This window comes from Xenopus laevis, chromosome 8L (genome assembly GCF_017654675.1).
Source record: "Xenopus laevis strain J_2021 chromosome 8L, Xenopus_laevis_v10.1, whole genome shotgun sequence".
NCBI lineage: Eukaryota > Metazoa > Chordata > Amphibia > Anura > Pipidae > Xenopus > Xenopus laevis.
The window spans coordinates 46,800,887-46,822,691 of NC_054385.1; the positions used below are offsets into that span (position 1 = coordinate 46,800,887).

The 21,805-nt window shown below is 39.9% G+C and overlaps 1 protein-coding gene across 1 annotated transcript; it reads right to left on the reverse strand.

Moving 5' to 3' along the window:
- tspan6.L (tetraspanin 6 L homeolog) lies at positions 1–20,460 on the reverse strand. Its single transcript, XM_018229894.2, has 8 exons — positions 20,251–20,460; positions 12,164–12,352; positions 10,689–10,763; positions 10,482–10,580; positions 9,068–9,223; positions 7,660–7,743; positions 4,793–4,888; positions 1–3,806 (listed from the first exon to the last, which is right to left on the reverse strand). The coding sequence occupies exons 1-7, from the start codon at positions 20,335–20,337 to the stop codon at positions 4,820–4,822; spliced, it is 759 nt and encodes a 252-aa protein (XP_018085383.1). The 5' UTR covers positions 20,338–20,460; the 3' UTR covers positions 1–3,806; positions 4,793–4,819.
- Between the last annotated feature and the right edge of the window lie 1,345 nt (positions 20,461–21,805).

Genomic DNA, 21,805 nt, shown 5'->3' on the forward strand with positions numbered 1-21,805 from the left:
AAAAAAAATGACAAGTTTATTGTACATAAAGACAAGGAAAGAGTTTGTTATATTAGAAATAAGAAAGTATTACAATAAAGCAGCATATAATACTGACAAACAATTTGTCGTGCTAGTCAGAAAGGCATTTCTGCTTGACTAGGTAAACATATCTCTTGTATATATCTAATTTGTAGTATGGAAAATAGTCAAAAGATCATAAAAACAACATCAAGTAAAAAATAAACAAAACGGAATCTTGTAGACACATTTTCATATATTGTTGGCAACATTCTGCTAAACCATGAGGAGCTAATCACCTAACCTCTGCAATGAGGCTCTTTTAGAAATGGCTTGTTTTTTCACTTATAAACACACAATCTTTCTCTTGTTCTGGCCTTGACTGGCAAAGCATTCTTTTTTCATTGCTGGCAGCAGAATGGAAATGTAGATTGTAGAGCGCATGTCTGTCAGGTTCTTGATCTTTCTGTGCCACAGATTGTACAGACTAAGGTAGTCAAGTGTATAAAGGAACTAGCTAAAAATGAATAGATAGTAAGAAACGGTTACATTAAAAAAGTCTTTAGCATTGGCTTATTTTATAAAGTGTCCCTTTTACTAAAGTTACAATGCTTCATATCCAGTAGATGCCTAGCTCACATATCAGAGATGGGCTACTTTAAAACATTAAGCACACAACCAGTGAAGTCAATGTAAATAAAATGCGTGTTCATTCCATATGGTATCCCTATACAGATATAGTTTCAGAGACAAAGGCGAAGTTTAAAGCATAAGGCAATAATGGCATCATATTTGTCCTAATTGATAGGCAGCATCGTTAACTACAGACCCACTTTACTTGATTGACAGCTTTTCTTCTGGAAGTATGGACAGTCATGGTCCAAAAGCAACATTGGCAAGCAATTACATGTAGGGAACTTTCAGGAGCTTTGGTAGCCTTGAGTTTTGAAACCCATGAGCCCCCTATTGCTTGCTACGGCAATCATCTAAACACATTACTACAAGAGTTGGTCAGGCCACTGTTGATAACTAGTATATACATGCACTTGGGGAGAAATTTGAGCAAATTAGTGCCACCTCTGGAGGTACTAAAAAAAATCACCTTGTGTGCCACTGCCCTGCCAAAGGCACATGTGCTGCTATGTTACTGCTGCAGTGGTCTCAGGGAAAGTAAAAATGTTCAAAATTCCCTTGACTGCCCTTTACCACTATGGGAAACATTCTGCCTACAATAACACTGGTTGACAAGCTAGAACTAAAGAGTATCTCCAAGCAAGCATTTCTAAGCAGTTTCTGACTGTCACCACCAATGGTCTTCTATGGGAAGAGGTGACAGACCATTAAAGGAGTTAAGCAATGTGGCAGTCAAAGCACCAAGGTGTCCTATAGGCCTAAGAAAATACAGTATAATTAAACAAGAAAGATTTAAGATCATCCAAGGTAAGATACGTGGCCAACATCTTATTAGCAATTCTTTTATAAAGATTTACAAGTTGCATACATATGCATGTAGATCCCTTACATTTCTGTCCCTTTTAAGTGACACTCCAATATTTCCCTTTAAATTGACATTATGATATAGCTTTTAGAAAAAGCACCATGGTTTGGTTAAAGGAGAGAGACCCCTTACTACCTGATAACTGTAATATAAAAGAGATTAGCAGAGTATGGTTGGTGGATGCTATCTTGCATAGCTTGATGTCATTTTGTAAGCATTCTGAACACAGTGATAGATTACCACAATGGCAACCAGGTTGGGGGGGGGCACAGTGTTGCAAAGAAGGGGGAAGAGGTCAAAGGTGATGTGGGAGGGTACTACCTAGGGCCACAGCTGAATTTAATCCACCCCTGCATGCACAGTAGAAGGTGCCATCACTGGGAAAACAAGATGAGGCATGGAATGGTGACCTAAAACCCTGCTGCACTCTGCTTTTTAATCACAATTATAGCAAACAGGGTGGATATTGGTGGTCCACAATAGAGTAGTAAAGGTGAGGGTCTCTGGAGGGGGGCCTTGGCTTGTAACAGAAATCTATTCCTCACTTATAAAGCTTCACCATACTATAGTACTGCAAAGGAAAAAAACCCTGAGTCTAGTCTTTCAGTCAGATCATCATAATAAATCTTGCCAACAGTCTTGTGATTCCTACTGTTATGTCTTCCAGCAGATGTGCAACAGATGATGCAGAGTCCTGCAGTTAATCTGCCAAGACATTTCTACCATGCCTCAAATTGCAAAGGCCCTTCCTTGTCTTGGCAGATTTACTGCAGGACAGCCCCCCCTGCACTCTGTGTTACCATTGGTTTGGTAAAGGAGTTACAGGGGCCTTTTTATTAAACTGTGCAGAAAGCCCTGCTTGGAATTATACAAACTCATTTCTAAAACTGTGAGATTACCTTTGTGCAGCTGTGAGTAAAAAACCATGCGCTATTAAAAAAAATTTGTATAGAAGCTGCTGCTACAAAAACTCATGTTAAAAACAGCATTTTTTTCTGCGTTTTACAATTGTTTTTTGTAACAGTGGTCCCACTGATTTTTGTAAACAATGGCATAGACACAGGAGTTATTTTGCCTTACACAGTATGAGAGAGCCAAAATTGACGTAGAGAGGATAGTTGGTGTTATTTTGCAAGCTTGGTATAAATAAACAAAGAATTTTGTGATGACTGGCTTTTTATCATGGAATACAGCCCCTGCAACTCCCTGCTCTGTTTTTGTTAATTATTTATTTTTAAAAAAGTCTTAGTAAACTTTTTCGACATTCACAGTTCAAATAAGAGTCTGTCAAAATCTATAGCATATATCATAATAAAGAAAGAGCCATTGTGTAAATACTGCTGCTATACAGATAAAGGCAAATGGGGAAATAAAGTTACCCATTAATGGAGACATTGCTACCGTTATGACCTTTTATGCAGTTACACATTATCATGTCTGGAATTTAACCTTAGGGTATAAGTTATTGTGGCTCTGATAATGCCTTTGCTTGTCGTCGTAGTGTTTTTACTTTTTAAATGGCTTACATTCCCTCGCGCATATTTATTATGTGATGTAAGAAATGGCGGAACAATTTGCTGTGTAAAAAATTGAGTAAATTTTTTACGTGTTTTTTCTTGGTGCAACTTCCGCCGGAACTGAAGGTCTGAAGCAGTGTAAAATAATGGCGGAAAAGCTGGCATTCACATGGCATAAAATGAAACACAGCTTGAGAAATTCTGCATTTATTTTACACAGCTTTTTACATTATCTTTTCGGTGAATTTCATTTTGCACAGCATAATAAATAGGCCCCTTAGTGTTGCAAGGTAACTCCGTGATACTAACAGCTTGCAGATTTGTCAGTTATTGTTTCTTGTGTATAGACCTATCATCACCTCCCAAATCCCTGTCACTTTGACATTTGGTTTATGAAAAACCTGCCTGGAGACCTGGTCCAGCAACCAAACAACATATACAGAGTGAAACCATAACTCTATGGCTAAACAGGGAGTAAGGGATGTTAGTACATCTGCTACAACCTAAGAAAGCAGTGGTCTTGTAGTGTAGATTGTGTAATGTTATGTATAGCAGCTGGCTTAGGTGCTGCATAAGGACTTGCGCAATGTCCAGGGATAGCTATTACTTGCCCTAATTTTTTGGGGGTAAGGGGTCCTGGAACAGAAAAATTAAGTTAAGCGTAAACTGTTTCAGATATAGGGTAAGAAAGCCTCTTCAGAGAGCTTCTCCGTGTGTTCTTGGGGTTTTATTGCTGCGCCATCATAGCTAGAAGATTCAGTGCACCATCAAATCTGACACAGGAACACTCCCTGGGAAGGAAAAAATGAAAGTCTCAATACTGCAGCAGATACATATCATATAACAGTGTAAGTTATATAGAGAGGATAATGTACCTCCCAATGACTTCAGTAAGGCTATTGGGGGTCATCATTGCCTTAAAGTGGACCTGTCACCCAGACACAAAAAGCTGTACAATAAAAGTCCTTTTCAAATGAAACATGAAATCCAATTTCTATTTTTTATTAAGCATTCATAGCTGTTGTAAGCTCATTTAAAAATCTCAGCTGCCAATCAAATATTGTCCGCCCCTCCTCTATGCCGACAATAAAAATGACACTTTACACTTCAAAAAACAGTGAGACATAGAAAATGGAAAGTAATTGGAAAAAGTTGTTATTTCTGGTGATCTAACTGAAAATAGTTGTTTGAAGGTGAACGACCCCTTTAATAACTGTGTATGGCTCCTGCCTGCTTGTTATAATTTTGAATTCCCAGACTGAAAGAAACAAGATTCAAATAATTTATATAGTATAGTTAAAGTTCATTCTGCTTGACTAATGTGATAAAATAGGATTTTGAATAATTTTTTGGGTTGACGGGTCCTCTTTATTTTATAAGGGCTAGATACAGCACAAAATATTTCACTCTTCCCAAAAACAAAATATATATATATTTTTTTTACAAACCCAGTTTATTTTCTTGTGGTGCCTGCAACATCTTTGTAATTGGTTTATCTGCCAGCCATGCTGTAGGCTCCGGGCAGTGCACCTCCATTATACTGGTGAGTTTTTTTTTTTTTTGTTTTTTTTAATTCTACATTTCTTCCATGTTTGATTCATTTAAGAGACAAATGACTGCCAGAATTCCATTCAGTGGGTACTGTGAGACATCAAGCATGCCCTAGATCTAATAGTGCACCAAATCAAACTGGTTGCACACATTTTAATTCCCAGATTTAATGGTGCACCCAGCTGTGTGTATACAAACACAAAAAAAATTATATAATTTACTGTACCTTAATGCTTGCCACAGCGAGGTTTAGTTACACCATCTCATATTGGTTGTTCGTAATGTAACGGGATAGACAGCAAGCCAGGAACATTCCCACAAGCTTCAAAAGAAAAAAAACAAAACAAATTAATTACAAAAGTATCCCATTAAATAAGTTAAAGGTGGCTTCAAAAATATTTTATTCCCATTTAAATGTTTTGTCTGTTTGTCCATAGCCTGTAAATACATTACTTGGCAGCAGCAGTCCTACTTTATAGGAGAAAAGTTTTTATCTGACCTGGTCATGCACCCCACACTGTGCTGCCCAAGCCATTACCCTAATATCACTTTATTCTAAGCACCATATCTATTACCTGATGAGTAAAGAGGTCCCTACAGTTTGCTGGAACTTGAAAGGCAACCTTTATGGCTTTATACTAGCTTATTTACATACAAATATATTTGAATCTCTTGAAACATACACTTTTACCAGTGTAGTTTATGTAAATGCATAGAACATTTTTACATTTTGTCGTTACAGACATTTTATAGGACATCTTAAAAGTTGGCCAACTCCTGCCCTAGGCTCATGCTGGAGTGCCATAGATAAGCTTATCTTAGGGATTGTTGCAAAACAGTCATAAACACAAAGTGAGGTTAAATATGTCAAGCTGAACTTTTAACCAATGTTTAATAAAGTACTAAAGTTAGATCTGGCAGGACATCTCTTTAGAGGCAAAAATGTCAAAAGTCTCGTGATACAGAGGCAATTATCAGCTATGATAATTATTGCTGAATTAAATGATTTCTATGCATCCTTGCAATGCACATTTAAACTATGGACTATATTTGCAGCATGCAGAGTGTATAGAAGCTTGGTGGATGAGTTTGTTTAAATTAGTTATCAGACAATGTGGCTTGCTCCATAGAGAACACTGAAACACATTTTACCCAGCCTGGTGCTCCACTTTAGAAAAAAATACACCCTCCCTGGGTTCTATCTATAGTGAATACTTATTACTTTCCTTTCCTAGGTATCTCTTGCACCTAATTTGGACTTTGTAAGCAAAGTTAAGTAATATACTGTTCTGTGCAATTATGCTACATACTAGATAATTGGTTATCTGTTCAGATGCACGGATTACCAATCTTTTTTGTCAGTTGCTACTTTTCCAACTATTTGGACTCTTTGTTCTCATAAAAATAGGGAATGGCCATGAAATATGCCAAATGTTTAGCAGCATGAGGTCCCACTGACACCTGGGCCCACCGGGACTTTTCCTGGTATCCCAGTGGGCCAGTCCGACACTGGCTTAGGGTAATAGAAGTACTTGCTCCTAACTGATAGGCTGCTGGAGAAACCATTTGGTCTAATCTGCAATACAGTGTTCTACAGAATCTAACACTGACCATTTATTTGACAGATGCAACCTTACTTATTGACTTACTGCAGACAAAAATCAAACCTTTGCTGCACCTTACCACCCAAAGTAAGAGATATACTGGGAACTTTTTGGAGACAGTCCTGGCTGATACAGCAGGACCATGCTTTTGTAGTAACAATGCAAATCTGCTTGCTCATGTGAGATGCTGAGCTTTCTGCCACCATTGCTGGAAAATAGCCAGAATGAAAGATAAACTACGACTTTAGCACAGGTGCCACACATAACAATCAGACCTGGTAGATGGTTGTTACATCTTGTGACCCCACTTACTAAAAAGGCTCATCTCTGCAAACAGCGTTAATTGCTTTTTATCAGGGCAAAGTGCATTTAACAGAGCCACATGGTGAGATTCAATCACTAACTGTGTCTGGAAACCACACAACAGCGGTGATGGAACGATAATGGGATTCCCACTTAAAGGGGAACTATCGTGAAAATGAAAATTTAATATAAGCTTCATCATTCTGAAATAAAAAATGTTCTAAGTACAAATCAATTAATAATTCTGTACCGTTTCTGAAATAATCAAGTTTATCTTCACTATTTCTCTCTCAGCATCTGTTTCTCTTCATTCTGTCTTCATTCAGGAGTTGGGTGTCAGATGAATGATCCAATATATCTTATAGGGGGGTTCTTTCCTAGAAGATGTATTAGAGCTCAATCTATGAAAATCACCAGACATCATGTCTCTCTACATGCAGGATTTGTGCAAAAGGCAGTTATTTTGTAAAATTTTGTTTGTACTGGAGTCAAGTTATTTGAGTGAGCTCTAATACATCTGCTAGAAAGGGAAGCCGCCCCCCCTTATAAGATATATTGGATCATTCATTTGACATCAAACTGCTGCATGAAGAGAGAATGAAGAGAAACAGATGCGGAGAGAGGGATAGTGAATATAAACTTGATATGTCAGAAACAGTGCTGAATATTTAATTGATTGTATTTAGAAAGTTTCTTACTTCAGTATAAGGAAGCATATATAAGGGAAGAGGAAGGGTCCATTTAAACGTCAAAAAAAGTGATAGATATAAAATTACATGGTTATATAAAGTTCGATTTTAAAAGTTGGATATGTATTGCTTTCATGCATTTACATCCGGTAGTCATTTTCTTGCAAGAAAATTCATTCAATTTTATCTTCTCAGATAAAAACACAGCATGAAGTATTCTCTTCCAAGTGTAGTTGTGCCGTATGGCAAGTGTTTCATGTAACGGACAGACTGGATTTTAATTAAGAGTTAATATACTTTTACTAAAAGTTACTAAATCACTTTTACGGTTTTTCCCTGAAACCAACATGGTAAACCATATTTTTTACTGTATGTATTACACACATACAAAATAAACTTACTATGAAATATTTCAGGAGCCCTATAATATGTGTGTATATAATCATACATACACATAAATAAAACATTGAATGAAATTGAAATGTAGAAGGTATTACCTGGAAGCAAGCTATTCCAAAGGATATGCCAGCTACGACACCCATCCGTGACTCCATAACGGTAGTAACCAAGGAAATACAACCCTACAAATACACAGTAAAAGTGAGAAACAAGATAATGAAATAACTGGGTAGAACGTGCTGCAAAGTTACATTTGTAGAATGAAAAAGTTTTGATTGAAAAGTCATTGCTTACATTGAAGTTCACTTTAGAGGTTACCCAATTTACCTATATACATTCATATTAACAGGAGTGATATGTGCAGATAATTAGCTGTGATTGCATTTCAGTTTTATATTTTAAAAACATAAAGCAAGCAGTCAAGTTGTTCATGCATAAGTAAAGGTTATATACAAGGTCTTTTAGACTGATTTGGCAGCTTATCTGCCCGTTTGTGGGGCTTCCGAAGGGTCTCTCCGATCAATATCAGGCCAAAAATCGGACAGATATAGATCGGACAAGTTTGATTATTCCTGCGATCGAGGATCGCATCGGCTAGTTTATATGGTGCTACCACCGGTCAGCACCTATTTGCTTAGTTGTAATCTGATCATTCAGCCCTAGGGTAAACGTTCAGATTAACCCAATATTGTCCTGCTGTAAGTGGGCCTATCGGGTTAAGATCCGCTTGTTTGGCAACTTCGCCAAACAAGGGGACCTAATTGTGTATGACCACCTTAAATGTCTTTGTTCTGTTTTGAGCATACAGCCATTCCATCTCTGTGATGTTTACAAGGCTGGATTTGTGGAAAAGCCACCAAGGCTTAGGGCAGCAAGATGTTAGGGCTGGCGAACAGCTGGATCTGGGGGGATGGGGGTAACGTAAATCCGGCCCTGGGTGTTTATCATCCAGTCTGCCAAATGGCAAAAGCAAGATTGAGTATAAATAACCGGACTGCTTGCTTCCCATTATTACAATATAATTCATTCATTATTTTTTACTGTTGAGTTTTTGGATTGCTTAACTTTTTGTTTATATGGTACATTCTTCTTTAAACTGACATAAATTCACAACGCTACTTTTATTATTATGCTAACATATTCAACAGTGCATACTGTGAATACACCAATCACCTTTGTTCCTTTCCCAGTAGAGCTTACAATCCAAGGTCCCGATCACATGAATATATACACACTTTTGTCAGTGTTATCAGAAACCAAGTTAGGGCGTGCCGGTGGGACGCAACGGACTCGTGTATCGACTGCCTGCTCTATGAACAGAGCTGCTTCACATGCATCTCATGTCAGCTTTATCTACAGAGTGCTACCAGACCCCAGACAGAAAATTATAGATAGAACATACAAAAGTTTAAGTCAAAATCATGGAGGATGAAGTCATATTTTAGAAGGTACTACTAAAGAATTTGCAGCGATATCAAGAAAGTTCTTTTAAAGTGTTAAAATTACCTGTTTAAATACTTTTCCTCCAGCCTTCACCATATCTTTCATGTCTGCCTCTGTGCAGTTACCCGGGACTCTGCAGCAGCTCTGGGGAATTCCATGTGTTTTATAGTACGGAGCTTGACCCCAGTCATTGTATGAATTAACGCCACAACACTGCAGCTATACAGAAAAAGAAAAAAGATTGTTTGATGTATGTACATTTAGCAGATCATAACAGTGTTAAATAGAGCAACTGGGATAAAATCCTCACAAATGGTTAGTTACAATGCATTTGTCACCGTTTTCATTCATGTAGCCGACATCCCCAGCTGGGACATTAACCAACTGGGTGAGGTGGGGCCACAATATGTTGATACACTAGAACAGTGCTGTCCAACTTCTGTGGTACGTAGGGCCGGAAATTTTCTGGTCTACATGGTGGAGGGCCGATAATGGAAGCCAGTGTTGGCCACTCCCCTTTTTTAAACCACGCCCATGTTATCACAAAAAATGTTAAGACCATAACCGCATTAATGGTGGAAGCAATCAAAAAAACTAAATGGGTGGCGCTCACTGCAGGGATATCACTCATATGTGAGAAAAGTTTATTCATTCATATCATAGACCAAGACATACCCTTATGTTCCTCCTCCTCCCCTCTGGGTAGCACAGCAACCCCCAGCACATGATTAAAAACACCTGGGGGACTCACTAACAAGTATTTCCAAATGCTAACTCAGCCCCACCAGGTTCACCTTCCACAGGCAGAGCATGGTGATCGATATCCAAGGCTTTTTAATGATATTTGCCGCCTTGCCCCACCACACATGTATAGATTGTTCTACGAAAGATATTTAGTAAAATAAATATTGGTGCGTGTATGGCCACCTTAAAGGAACAGTTCAGTGTAAAAATAAAAACTAGGTAAATAGATAGGCTGTGCAAAATAAATGTTTGTAATATAGTTAGCCAAAGTGTAATGTATAAAGGCTGGAGTGACTGGATGTCTAACATAATAGCCAGAACCCAACTTCCTGCTTTGCAGCTCTCTAACTCTGAGTTAGTCGGTGACTTTAAGGGGGGCCACATGGGACATAACTGATCAGTGAGTTTGCAATTGATCCTCAGCATTCAGCCCAGATTCAAAAGCAACAGTTATGACCCATGTCCTCCCCCCTCAAGTCACTGATTGGTTATTGCCTGGTAACCAATCAGTGGAAAGCAAGAGAGCTGCAAAGCAGGAAGAAGTGTTCTGGCTATTATGTTAGACATCCAGTCACTCCAGCCTTTATACATCACATTTTTGGCTAACTATATTAGAAATATTTTTTATTTTCCACAGCCTTTTTCCACAGTTTTTATTTTTATACTGAACAATTCCTGGGAAGAGGTGGCCATTAGGTGACAGTGTTGTTCAACATTACTGTCTGCTACTTACAGTTCTCTGTATTGTATCCACAGCTTGGCTCCTGGGATCTCCTGTAGAATTGTACTGCTGTAGAGCTTGAAGGTAACCCTGCTGAAAACTGTTCTTAATCTGCAAATAAATAATAATAATAAAAAAATAAAGAAAAGTTGAGTCCAGACAGTACTTTCTTACTTACTTACTTTCAAAGAAGTAAAGAATTCTTTTTTCTACCCTTACCTCATGCCTGAAAACTAACCCAACAATGGCAGCGATCAGTTCAACCAGGAAAATGATAGACAGGAACATTGCATACTAAGAATGAGAAAAAGGAATAGTTAAGATATCTCAGGCACAAATATGTTGGCAAACATCACTGTCCCCATCCTTTAGCAAAGATAACAGCAACAAACAAGACCTTGGTGCTAATTTACAAACATAATTTCTGGATTGCACAGTGTAATTACACACCGCACCTAAACAAACTGTGCAAAGCTAATTGCTGTTTGATTCCTGCTGGCAGCTGCACTTGTGCAATGTTTCACACCTAGGTTAGTAAATGAGCCTGCTGTTTCAAAACACTGGTTCATTCAGTAGACAAAACTTCCTAAATTCCAATTGAAATCAATGGGAAATGCTCTGCTTAGGGCAAATGCTAGTAGTTACAGGCAGACAACGCATTGAAGTGAGCATTTACATATACCCTTTGTTGAGCTACTGTTCATACAGGCTTTTGTGTGTAAATACAGTGTACAGCCTACATTCCACGCTCCTAAGTGCACTAACACTTGACTCTGGGGCATCAGCAAATGACCCTTTGGCAGTGTACAGGTTAATGAGTTTTTACTGACACAAACATGGAGCTCCATGACCACTTTTTCTGTAGAAGTCATATCTTGCAGCACTTGCATTTAGCATTCGCTTACTATTGGAGCGGAGACAACTTTACATATATATTGATAATGGGTTGAGTCCTCTGCACTCAACCCATTATCAATATATCCCCCATATCGGGGATGACGTGTGTGTGTGTGTGTGTGTGTGTGTGTGTGTGTGTGTGTGTGTGTGTGTGTGTGTGTGTGTGTGTGTGTGTGTGTGTGTGTGTGTGTGTGTGTGTGTGTGTGTGTGTGTGTGTGTGTGTGTGTGTGTGTGTGTGTGTGTGTGTGTGTGTGTGTGTGTGTGTGTGTGTGTGTGTGTGTGTGTGTTACTCTTCAAAGGACCCGCACCCGAAAGTAGTATGAATAATAGTTAATACATTCACGAAATCGGAGCGAGGGTCCTTTGAAGAGTTGTTATGGATTTGTTAGATCTCCATACCTTAAGTCTATTAAAAAATAATTTAAACATTAATTAAACCCAAGAGGATTGTGTTGCTTCCCAAATGGATTAATATCTTAGTTGGGTCAAGTAAAAGGTATTGCGTTCTGGATAATGGATCCCATACACACACATATACATACATACAGAGCCAGGCCAACCCAGCCAGGCGCCCTAGGCAACCTGGCCGGGTACGCAATTCTAAAAATATATGTGTGCCAGTTGGGGAGAGACGGGACCGGACAATGGGGTAGGCGTCAAAGCAGGTACATGCCTGGCGCCCCCCCCAGTTTTGCGCCCTAGGCACGTGCCTACTCTGCCTACCCCTAGGTCCGGCCCTGCATACATACATAGTTTCCCATTTCTAGTACAATTTATGAGGGGACAAAGGTCCTTACCAATTTCAGCATCCATGTACTTGCTCTGCATGTGGCAAAACAACCAAACGTGCCCAGGAGGATGATGACGGCCCCAGTGCCGATGAGAACGTATGGAACGTTGGTGGCATTTTCGTTCAGGAGGGAAAAATACACATCAAGGCCGACTTTTCCCCAAATACCAACTGTTAGAAGGATGACACCTGTGATCTAAAATTACAAATTACAATATGGTAAAGACAATTTCCTTCTCAAAGATCTACCTCAACCGGTTTGATCTTTGGGTCACTGACAAAAGTCTTAGTTTCCCAGCTGCATTGTTTTACATTGTTTCGACAGCCTCAGCTACCAGGGCAGAGACTAGAAAGGGACAAACTGCTTTCAATAGCAACACATATACACAACATAAAAAAAATAGAAACTATGTAATTTATGTTGCTTAGAAGTATGTCTTTTATTGGGCAAAAATTTTTTTTAGTTGGCATTCCCTTTAAGAAGTTAGGCCTATACATTGATTTGGCTAGTAATAATTTTCGGGTCGACCTCGCAGTACTCCTCACGGGCCACCTTCAAATGCCGGCATCCGACTTCCGGTTTTATAGTGTCGCGTCTGCTCGCCTCGCCCCTTTTGTGACGGCATCGGCGGGCGGGTCGGCGCGGGTCTATAAAAGGACCCCCGGAAGCGGGTGTGGGTGGGCATGGGTATTAGCAGGGCAGGTTAGGGTCCGGTGCGGGTCAGGGAAATACCTAGATATTTTTGGAACAATTTAAGATAAGCAAATAAGCAATTGTAACAATTTAAGACAAGCAGGTCTCTTGGGAGACTTGCAGCTTAAAGGGCAATTCACCTTCATTAGCAAAACTGTTATAGCACATAAAAACCACAGAAATGTGTTCAGACTTTCATAACCTGCCAAATTTGGTAAATTGAACATGGTAATTAGGGGGTGTGGCAACAAAAATGGGCACAGCAAATCTCCCTCTTTCTATTTCCTAAATGTTGGGGGGTATGCCGAAATGCCTTCCCAACAGCAAGAATGTTAATCACCAGTGGGATGGCCATAAGCGTTGCTTTGGTTTTCTGAAATTACTCGAAGTTTCCTTGTGAGGCAACGGACATCAACCCAGAGCATTTGCAGTAAATCACCAAAAAAAGAATAGTGGGTGCTACTAGAGGTGTTATATAGGCTAGGAAATAAGCACAAAACATAGGGGCAGATTTATCAAGGGTCGAAGTGAATTAGAGGGAATTTTCAAAGTTAAAAAATTCAGAATTCAAAGTAATTTTTTGAATACTTCGACCATTGAATAGGATACTACGACTTCGAATTTACTTTGACTGTGATTCGAAGTAAAACTCGTTCAACTATTCGATAATCAAACTACTGTCTCTTTAAAAAAACTTCGACTTCAATACTTTACCAACTTAAACCTGCCAAACTGCTATGTTAGCCTATGGGGAGCTTCCAGAGCGATTTCCAGAAAAAGTTTTTTAAATTCAAAGGAAAATCGTACGATAAAAACGTTTCAAAGTACGGTCGTACTACAATCGGAATACGATCGTACAATAAATAAAATCCTCCGACTTCGAATGTCGGAGCATTCTCTTCGATGGTCGAATTTCATAGTATTTTCCTCTTCGAAATTCGACCCTTGATAAATCTGCCCCATAATATGTAGGTTTCTGCTCTACTTCTTTGTTAAACTTTAGTTATCCTTTATACGCCACACATTTTTTACGACCCATCTTGTTCTACTCCCTTTTTTACATATGGCATGGAAGAACGTTAAACTCACAATCGAGAAGTGCAAAAAACATGCACAAATTATGGCAAAATATATTAAGTAAAAACACATATTGTTTCAAGAATTTACTCTGGAGAGTCATTATCAGCAGGAAGTAATGAAAACGAAAACTTACCCAGTTACATTATTGTTCCAATCAAGAAGGCACAAAAAAAAACAAACAGAAAAATCAGGTCTGCAAAAGAAGGAATGTTTGCAACATCCTTTGTAGATTACCCTTTGCAAAGCCCCACCTCATATCTTACATGCTTGAACGATCTCTCGCCCTAGCAGAGAAAAACCTATTTTAAGTGTGTGATTCAAACAACTGTTCGAGAAAAATGTGCTCATAGGCAGCACATATAAATTCTATTGTGGGTAGGTATTTGCTACCCCTTCAGGAGTGTTGCCAGGGAAAAGGTATTGCTTCATGGCTAATAGTCCCAACAAAGACTCAACCACATAGCAGGCATAATGTGGGCCAGACTTTCTTTAAATGACTACTTGGATTTGTAAAAGTAACCATCTGGTTCAGAGAGGATCATGGGGATGCACGATAATCCGCACGGGAGCCAAGTTTTTGGTCCAAACCCATAAAAATCACTGATATAGACAATTAGACATATAGGGGCAAATTCACTAAGCCGCGAAGCGCCAAACGCTTAATTCGCTAGCGTTTGGCATTTTCGCTACTGCGCAAATTCACTAACGTTACTTTGCAACCTTACGCCAGGCGAATTTTCGCTAGCGACGAAACTACGCAAATTCACTAACTTGCGCAGTGTACTGAACGCTACCTTTTACGCTAGACTTCCTTCGCCACCTCAGACCTGGCAAAGCGCAATAGAGTAGATAGGGATTGTTTAAAAATAGAAGTAAAATTTTTTTCTAAGTCCCAAAAAACGGTGGCGTGTTTTCTACATGATGGCTGATAGGCTGAAAAAGATCGAAAATTTTTTGGGGCTCCCCTTCCTCCCCCCTACATTTTCTGACTCATGGCAACTTACCTAGACAGTGGGCACATGTGTAGGGCAAAATAAAATTTTTATTTGCTGATTTGAAGGTTTTCTAGGCATTTGTAGTGCAGATACGTGTTCCTCCATTAAAATTTGAATTTCGCGCCGTATGCAAATTAGCCTTCGCTAGTGTAACTTCGCTTTATATAGCGAATCAATGCTAGCGCAACTTCGCAACCTTACGCTACCCCTGTGCGCAACTTCGGATTTTAGTGAATTTGCGGAGCCCTGGCGAAACTACGCCTGGCGAAGTGCGGCGAAGTTGCGCCTGGTGCAACTTCGCATCTTTGTGAATTTGCCCCATAGTCCTAATACAGATATGAAACCACAGCCATCTTATGCATACCCCTATGCAAAGCAGAAATAGAAAAAAAAATTAGGTTAGGGTACCTTAAAGAGAAGAAATAATAAATGCAATAAGAGCTGTATCTATAATGGTTATGCATGAGGAAAAGATCCCCTTGTGATACATGTTATGTGGCTGTTCTTTAACATACAAGGGAGAGTTTTTGTATGTATTGTACGCCATAATGTAATACAAGATGTACTCCATATGCAAAAATTCAAAATGAAAAGGAATTTTGGTCAGGAAGCACACCACATGGAAACAGGCACTATTATATGTGATTGTTAATGGAACATAAACTAAAGATATACAACATTACATTTTTATAAATTTGTTTATATCGGATGAAGCTAAGCCTGCCCTGTCCTCTGCAGCCAATCAGGAGTTGATATTACCAATTTAAAGCATTATAAGCAAACATTTGATTGTTTGCAATTAACTACCAGACCTTAGGAAACATATCCCAATTCTGTGGACTGTATAAAATTAAGTGTAATTATTAGCATATGCTCCATGGATGAAGAGAAAGGGGTAAACATATTTGTTTTAAAATTTGGGGGGGGGGGGGGAGAGGGCAATAGGTTTTAATAGCTCCCAGTGCTTAGATAATGGAAGGGAGGGTGAATGATCTTATGTAGATCTTTTATAAATGTATTAATTGATATTAAACCCCCCCTTTTTTTTTTTTAACGGCCTACCAACTCTACTTTCCTACATCTCTCAATATCTGCCCAATACATGCTCAACAATGCTGCTAAATGGAGATTGGGAAAATAATAAGGGCTTAGGGAGCCTTAAGGTGGCCATATTGAGCTGATACAATCGTGGGCCCTAGGGCCCAACGATCGGATCATAATGCAGGCAATACGGGCAGTCAATGAACAGATGCGATCCGACAGTATTTTTAGCCCTACCCAATAGACATCTGGCTGGCAGATATTGATCGGGTAAACCAGTCAGAGTGCCCCACACACGGGCCAATAAACTGCCGACTCGGTCTGTTGCAGCTTTTACCGGCCCGTGTATGGCCACCCAGGGCAGTTTCTGCCATGAGGGAAGGCGAGACCCTTGCCTCAGGCGGCAGCGAGCGTCCAGTTAGAAGAGGCGGCAAAAAGCCGCCTCTTGTAACTTTAAGAGCCAAACTTCCGAGTTTTAACCCAGAAATTCGGCTCCGCTAGTGCAGAGAGTGCCATTACGTTTACTGCACTAGCGAAACTGCCCCCTTAGACCCACTCCGACGCTAATTTTTAAGCGCCGAATGGGAGAGGAGGGGGGGCGGCATCTGGGCTGCTGCCTCAGGCGGCAGCTACCCCAGAATTGGGCGCTGTGGCCACCTTAAGTCTCCCTAAAAAGATGCAAATCGCCATAATAGAAGTATACAATCAAAAAATCTCCAATGGAAAGCCATCTATTGTTAGCCTTCTCAAACAAAAGTGTCACCCTCCTCCCCTGACATTATGAATGCATAAAGGAACATTTACAGCAGATACAATGTTTATTATAACGGAATTTATAGAATATTTGTACAAAAAGCATCCAGTCACAGTTTTGCCTAGAGGTAGGACTACACAGACGTTGTTGGCGCAATCCGACACGCTGTGACAAAACGCATGCGACAGAAATAAGGTAAGAGATAGAAATATCTATTGATAGATATCAACAGCATTAAAATTACACAACCCCAGCTGGACCATTGACTGTGAAGTTTTAAACTGTCTCTAGAAGCGCAGAAAGATTTGTCTGGGACATGGGCTTTTTATGGAGAAGTAGGGGCATACAAGGCTAACATTACTATATGCAGTCATTAGCTAGAGCAATATAAATGCTTCTAAAGAGAATAGCAGAGGCTAGAACTCCACTGTTCCTACTTTGGTACAGCTATTTTGAGTAGGTCCTTTTTGAGTAAGTTTCAGCACTTTTATTCTACCACAAAGCAACTTCGGAACTGGTTTTCTATAATGGGAGTGGAAGAATATAACTGGCCTGCACAAAGACCTGACCTCAATCCAACTGAACACCCATGAGATGAAAAGAACAGGCCTGAACCCCAACATGCTTTCTTAACCTCACTAATGCTTCTGCAGCTAAACAGAAGAGTCCTATAAGGCGCCACAATGCAGTGGAAAGCCTCACCCTTCTTATCTTTAAAAACATAAACATGATGAGGTGGGCTTTCTATTTCTCAGGGGGCCTAAAGTAAATCAACGAGTGCACTTTTAGAATTGGTTTGGAAGTAATACAACTAATGTATACATATGTCCTCCACATGTTAACTGAGGACGCGTGCTTATTTGAGCCAACCCCCACCCCTAATCTTGCATGGCATGCACCTGAAGGACCCTGAAATCCTACTGCTCCCTCACCACTAATGCAGCCATTGCCCACATTAAAAGAGCAGTGGGTGGAAAGTTTAAAGCATCTAGAAATAAGGGACCCCCATAGGCAATCCAGCTACCCTAAGCAACTTTCCTATATACTTTAAGGGTCAGGGCAAATGCTCAAATTCAGAAAGATTAGTTGCCTGGCGACAATCTCTTCTTCTTCAGGGTGACTAATCTCCTCAAACTGCCTCCCACCGGCTAGAAAGTAAATTGCCAGCGGGAAGCCACTTGGAGCACTTCGTTTTTGAAGTCGCCCGAAGTTTCCTTGTGAGGCAGTTCTGGGAGATTATCTGCCCTAAAGAAGCCGAGATTTGTCGCCGGGCAACTAATCTCCCCGAATCGGAGCTTGTGCCGTGACCCTAAAGGGGAAAAAACGGGCTGGTGCTCCTGTTTGTAGAAAACTCCACCTGCCAATAGTACTTCTGAGTAGGCACCACAATGCAATCTGTCTTTGCATCAAGTGCCCATGCGCAGTAAAGTGATAATCTGAATTTAAAGCAAAAAGCAGATGAACAAAGAGGACCGGTCGGGCTAGTATATTTGACTGGTATAGTATATACTATAGTTTATACTATACGAACAGGAGGACTGGCCGGGTTAGTATATTTGTCTGGCTGTTTATTTTCTCTGCACTGCTTGTTCTGATTCCTGAAACAATGATGCAGAATCCAGCGGATCAACTCACGTCAAGAGACAAGGACCAGAAGTCATTGAACAAAAGGGTAAACAAATATTGCTTATTACATTTACAAATATATATTTTAAACTGTACTATCTAGAACTTTTTTAGTTTTTTTTTTTTTTAAGACTCACCACCTACACCATAAAACTCTCTTTGCCTTGTTAAAATGTTTCAAAGTCCCCAGAAAATATTACAATTGTCAATAAACAGGGCAATGACACGCAAACACCTAGCTGTTTCTTTTAACAGCGGCAGCCTAATTAAATGGCTACATTCCACATAGCAACTATGCAGCCACCCCTTGCCCCCACTACAGCACTGAAAAGTGCAGGGGGTGATGGGGGGGGGGACATCACTTTGCCCACCTCAGGGGAGCAGAGGAGTGTGTGTATATATATATATATATATATATATATATATATATATATATATATATATATATATATATATATACAGATCCAAAAGGGTGCACTCCGTAGACAAGGGTAATACCTGGGTGCTCGTCTGAATGAAGTAATCATAGAAGCAAAGAATAGCGACACTCACAGGTTTTTCTTCATGGTGCAAAATAGATTTATTGTGCTCGACGTTTCGATCCCCCACAGGGATCTTTGTTCACTGGAAATCTCTTGACAAAGATCCCTGTGGGGGATCGAAACGTCGAGCACAATAAATCTATTTTGCACCATGAAGAAAAACCTGTGAGTGTCGCTATTCTTTGCTTATATATATATATATATATATATATATATATATATATATATATATGTATATATATGTATATGTATATATATGTATATGTATATGTATATATATATATATGTATATATATATGTATATGTATATATATATGTATGTATATATATGTATATATATGTATATATATATATATATGTATGTGTGTATATATATATATATATATATATATATATGTATGTGTGTATATATATATATATATATATATATATATATATATATATATATATATATATATATATATATATATATATACATACACACACACACATACATACATACACATTATATATGTATTTGGTCAGCACTTGTACCTTCCCATTCACTTCAATCTAGTGCAAGTCCCACAGTTTCCACCTCCAACTTGTTTGGCAAACTTTGCGTCACAGACAGCACCATTCACGGATTTCTTTTCTTTAAAACGCCTTTATTGAGACATGGGCTCTGACCCAAACAACCGACAACGTTTCAGACCGCCCTCGGTCTTTTATCAAGCCACCATAAAAGAAAAAGCTCGATAAAAGACCGAGGGCGGTCTGAAACGTTGTCGGTTGTTCGGGTCAGAGCCCATGTCTCAATAAAGGCGTTTTAAAGAAAAGAAATCCGTGAATGGTGCCGTCTAGGACGCAAAGTATATACAGTATATCTCAAGTCAGAAATGTACAATAGGGACACTTCATTTGGTTAAAAACAAAACAATATACACTCACTCACATCTAAAACTTGATATAACATTATCTAGATCAACTGCATATGTTAAGAGCACACACGTGTATGTATGATGTTAGTTTTATGCCTTTCAAACTATTTCTCAGCCCCAATTTGAATGAGGAGTTGGTGAAACTATTGCTATTTTGAGGCAGTTTTACCTAGAGATAACAATAGCCATAAATGTGTCTTGCTTTAAAATTAGATTGGGAAAAGTACACTGAGAACCAGCCTTGTTCACTGACCTGCCAGGGAATATTCCCCTTTATGCTTAGATAAGTCCTTCAACTACCCCGCTACTGCATGGTCCTGTGACTCCAAGCTGAAGTTCAGCAACACCCTGAATCCCGAAGCTTCCACCCCACCCAGGCTCAATACTACTGACTCTGTCTGACCAGACCCCAGTCCCATAAATGCAGGCAGCTCGCACTTACCCAGAAGATAAAGGTGTAGATGAGCAGCACGCTTTTTAAGCAAGTTATTACAGGCTTGGTCTGTAACCTTCGCGAAGGAGACGCCATGTTTTCACTGCTACTGTTGCTGCGGCTCCTACTGCTACTACTTTGCCATTGCCAACCAAGCGATTCTGAAATCTTCGACCGGAATCTACTAGGGTTGGCGGCGCAAGGGGAAGATGGGTAAATGCCGGAAATTGCCGAGTCACAAATCACGTGACACAGAAAGGCACCGAAGTGAGCCTGAAGTCTTCACACAACGTTCTCAAGTTACTGCAATGTAGGGAGAGTTTGAAACGATTCGGTGGCATATGTTTCCTTTTACTTTTTAAAATAACATTAAAGATTATCCAACATTTATTGAGGAAACATTTATTTAGGGATAGGTTATACATGTTGTGAACATGGTAGGGACGGTTTGTGATTACAAAGTCATCAAATAAAAAAATTAAACACATTTAGTGAGGGTCCACTTGGTTTAAAGTAATTATATTTAAAAATGCCAGAACCTGCTCGCCTACAGCCTCTGGGTCTGCTTCCTGACTGCCACCCGTTACCTGGTAAAAATCAGCAAAACAAAGGAAAACTATATCCCTCAAACAATGTAGGTCTCTATAAAATTATAATGCATAAAACAGCTCATATGTAAAACCTTGCTTCATGTAAATAAACCATTTTCATATTATAATTATACAAAATAATATACTATTTTAGTTGAATGTGCCGTTGGGTAATCATAAATAGAAAACTGCCATTTTAAAAAAACATAAGGGCCGCCCCCTGGGATCGTATGATTCCTGTTCCTTAACACGGCAGTGGGCAACAACGGGTTAATCCCCTCCCGCCCTGCAATGGGACAGGAAATACCAAATAAAAAGCCAGTTCCCGCCCCCTGGCCGCCATCTTTTTTTCTCCTGTCGCTACCCCCATTAGTCCAGACTGGGTACCTTTCTCCTTTCTGATGTCCTGGGACCGAGGCTGTGTTACCTCTTGGGTGTCTCTAGGAAAGCCAATGAAGGCTTGGGCCATGTGTGCCACCAGTGCTGTAAGCTGCTAACGCCTCCTAGGCACTGTGCGCGACAAGACGCTGACCTCACCCTCCAAGATGGCGCCGGCGTTTTTACGCATGTGCAATGACGCAAACCCGAAAGCAAACGCGAAAATGCGCCTGAGGCTTGGCGCTCAAGTTTAAAAGGAGCGTCTTTTATCTCCCTTTGGCTGCTGAATTGGTAAGGGTTTCTTGTGTCATTTGTGCTGGCAGGAGGGTACTATTGTAAGTATGCAGGGTCGGACTGGGGGGACCGGAGCCCACCGGGACTGCTGCCAAGGGCCCCCCTCCGGCCACCCTTCCCCCCCCACTGTGACGCGCTGGCTCAGAAAGGAAGCCGCTGGGTGGGTCAAGTCTATTAGACTTGACCATGACTATTTTCTCATGGGTGGAGAAGAACTTGAAAGATCTGAGAGCAGAATACATTCCGGGATTACAGAATGTGAGAGCGGACAAGTTAAGCAGGACAATGTCCAGACCCGGGGA

Bases quoted from the DNA above. Each gene is read 5' to 3' on its own strand.
- tspan6.L (XM_018229894.2), bottom strand. From the start codon at position 20,337: ATGGCGTCTCCTTCGCGAAGGTTACAGACCAAGCCTGTAATAACTTGC. The intron at 10,581-10,688 runs GTAAGGGTAGAA...ATTTATTTGCAG, and splicing joins GGTTAGTTTTCAGGCATGAG to ATTAAGAACAGTTTTCAGCA. The intron at 4,889-7,659 runs GTAATACCTTCT...TTTCTTTTGAAG, and splicing joins TTGGAATAGCTTGCTTCCAG to CTTGTGGGAATGTTCCTGGC.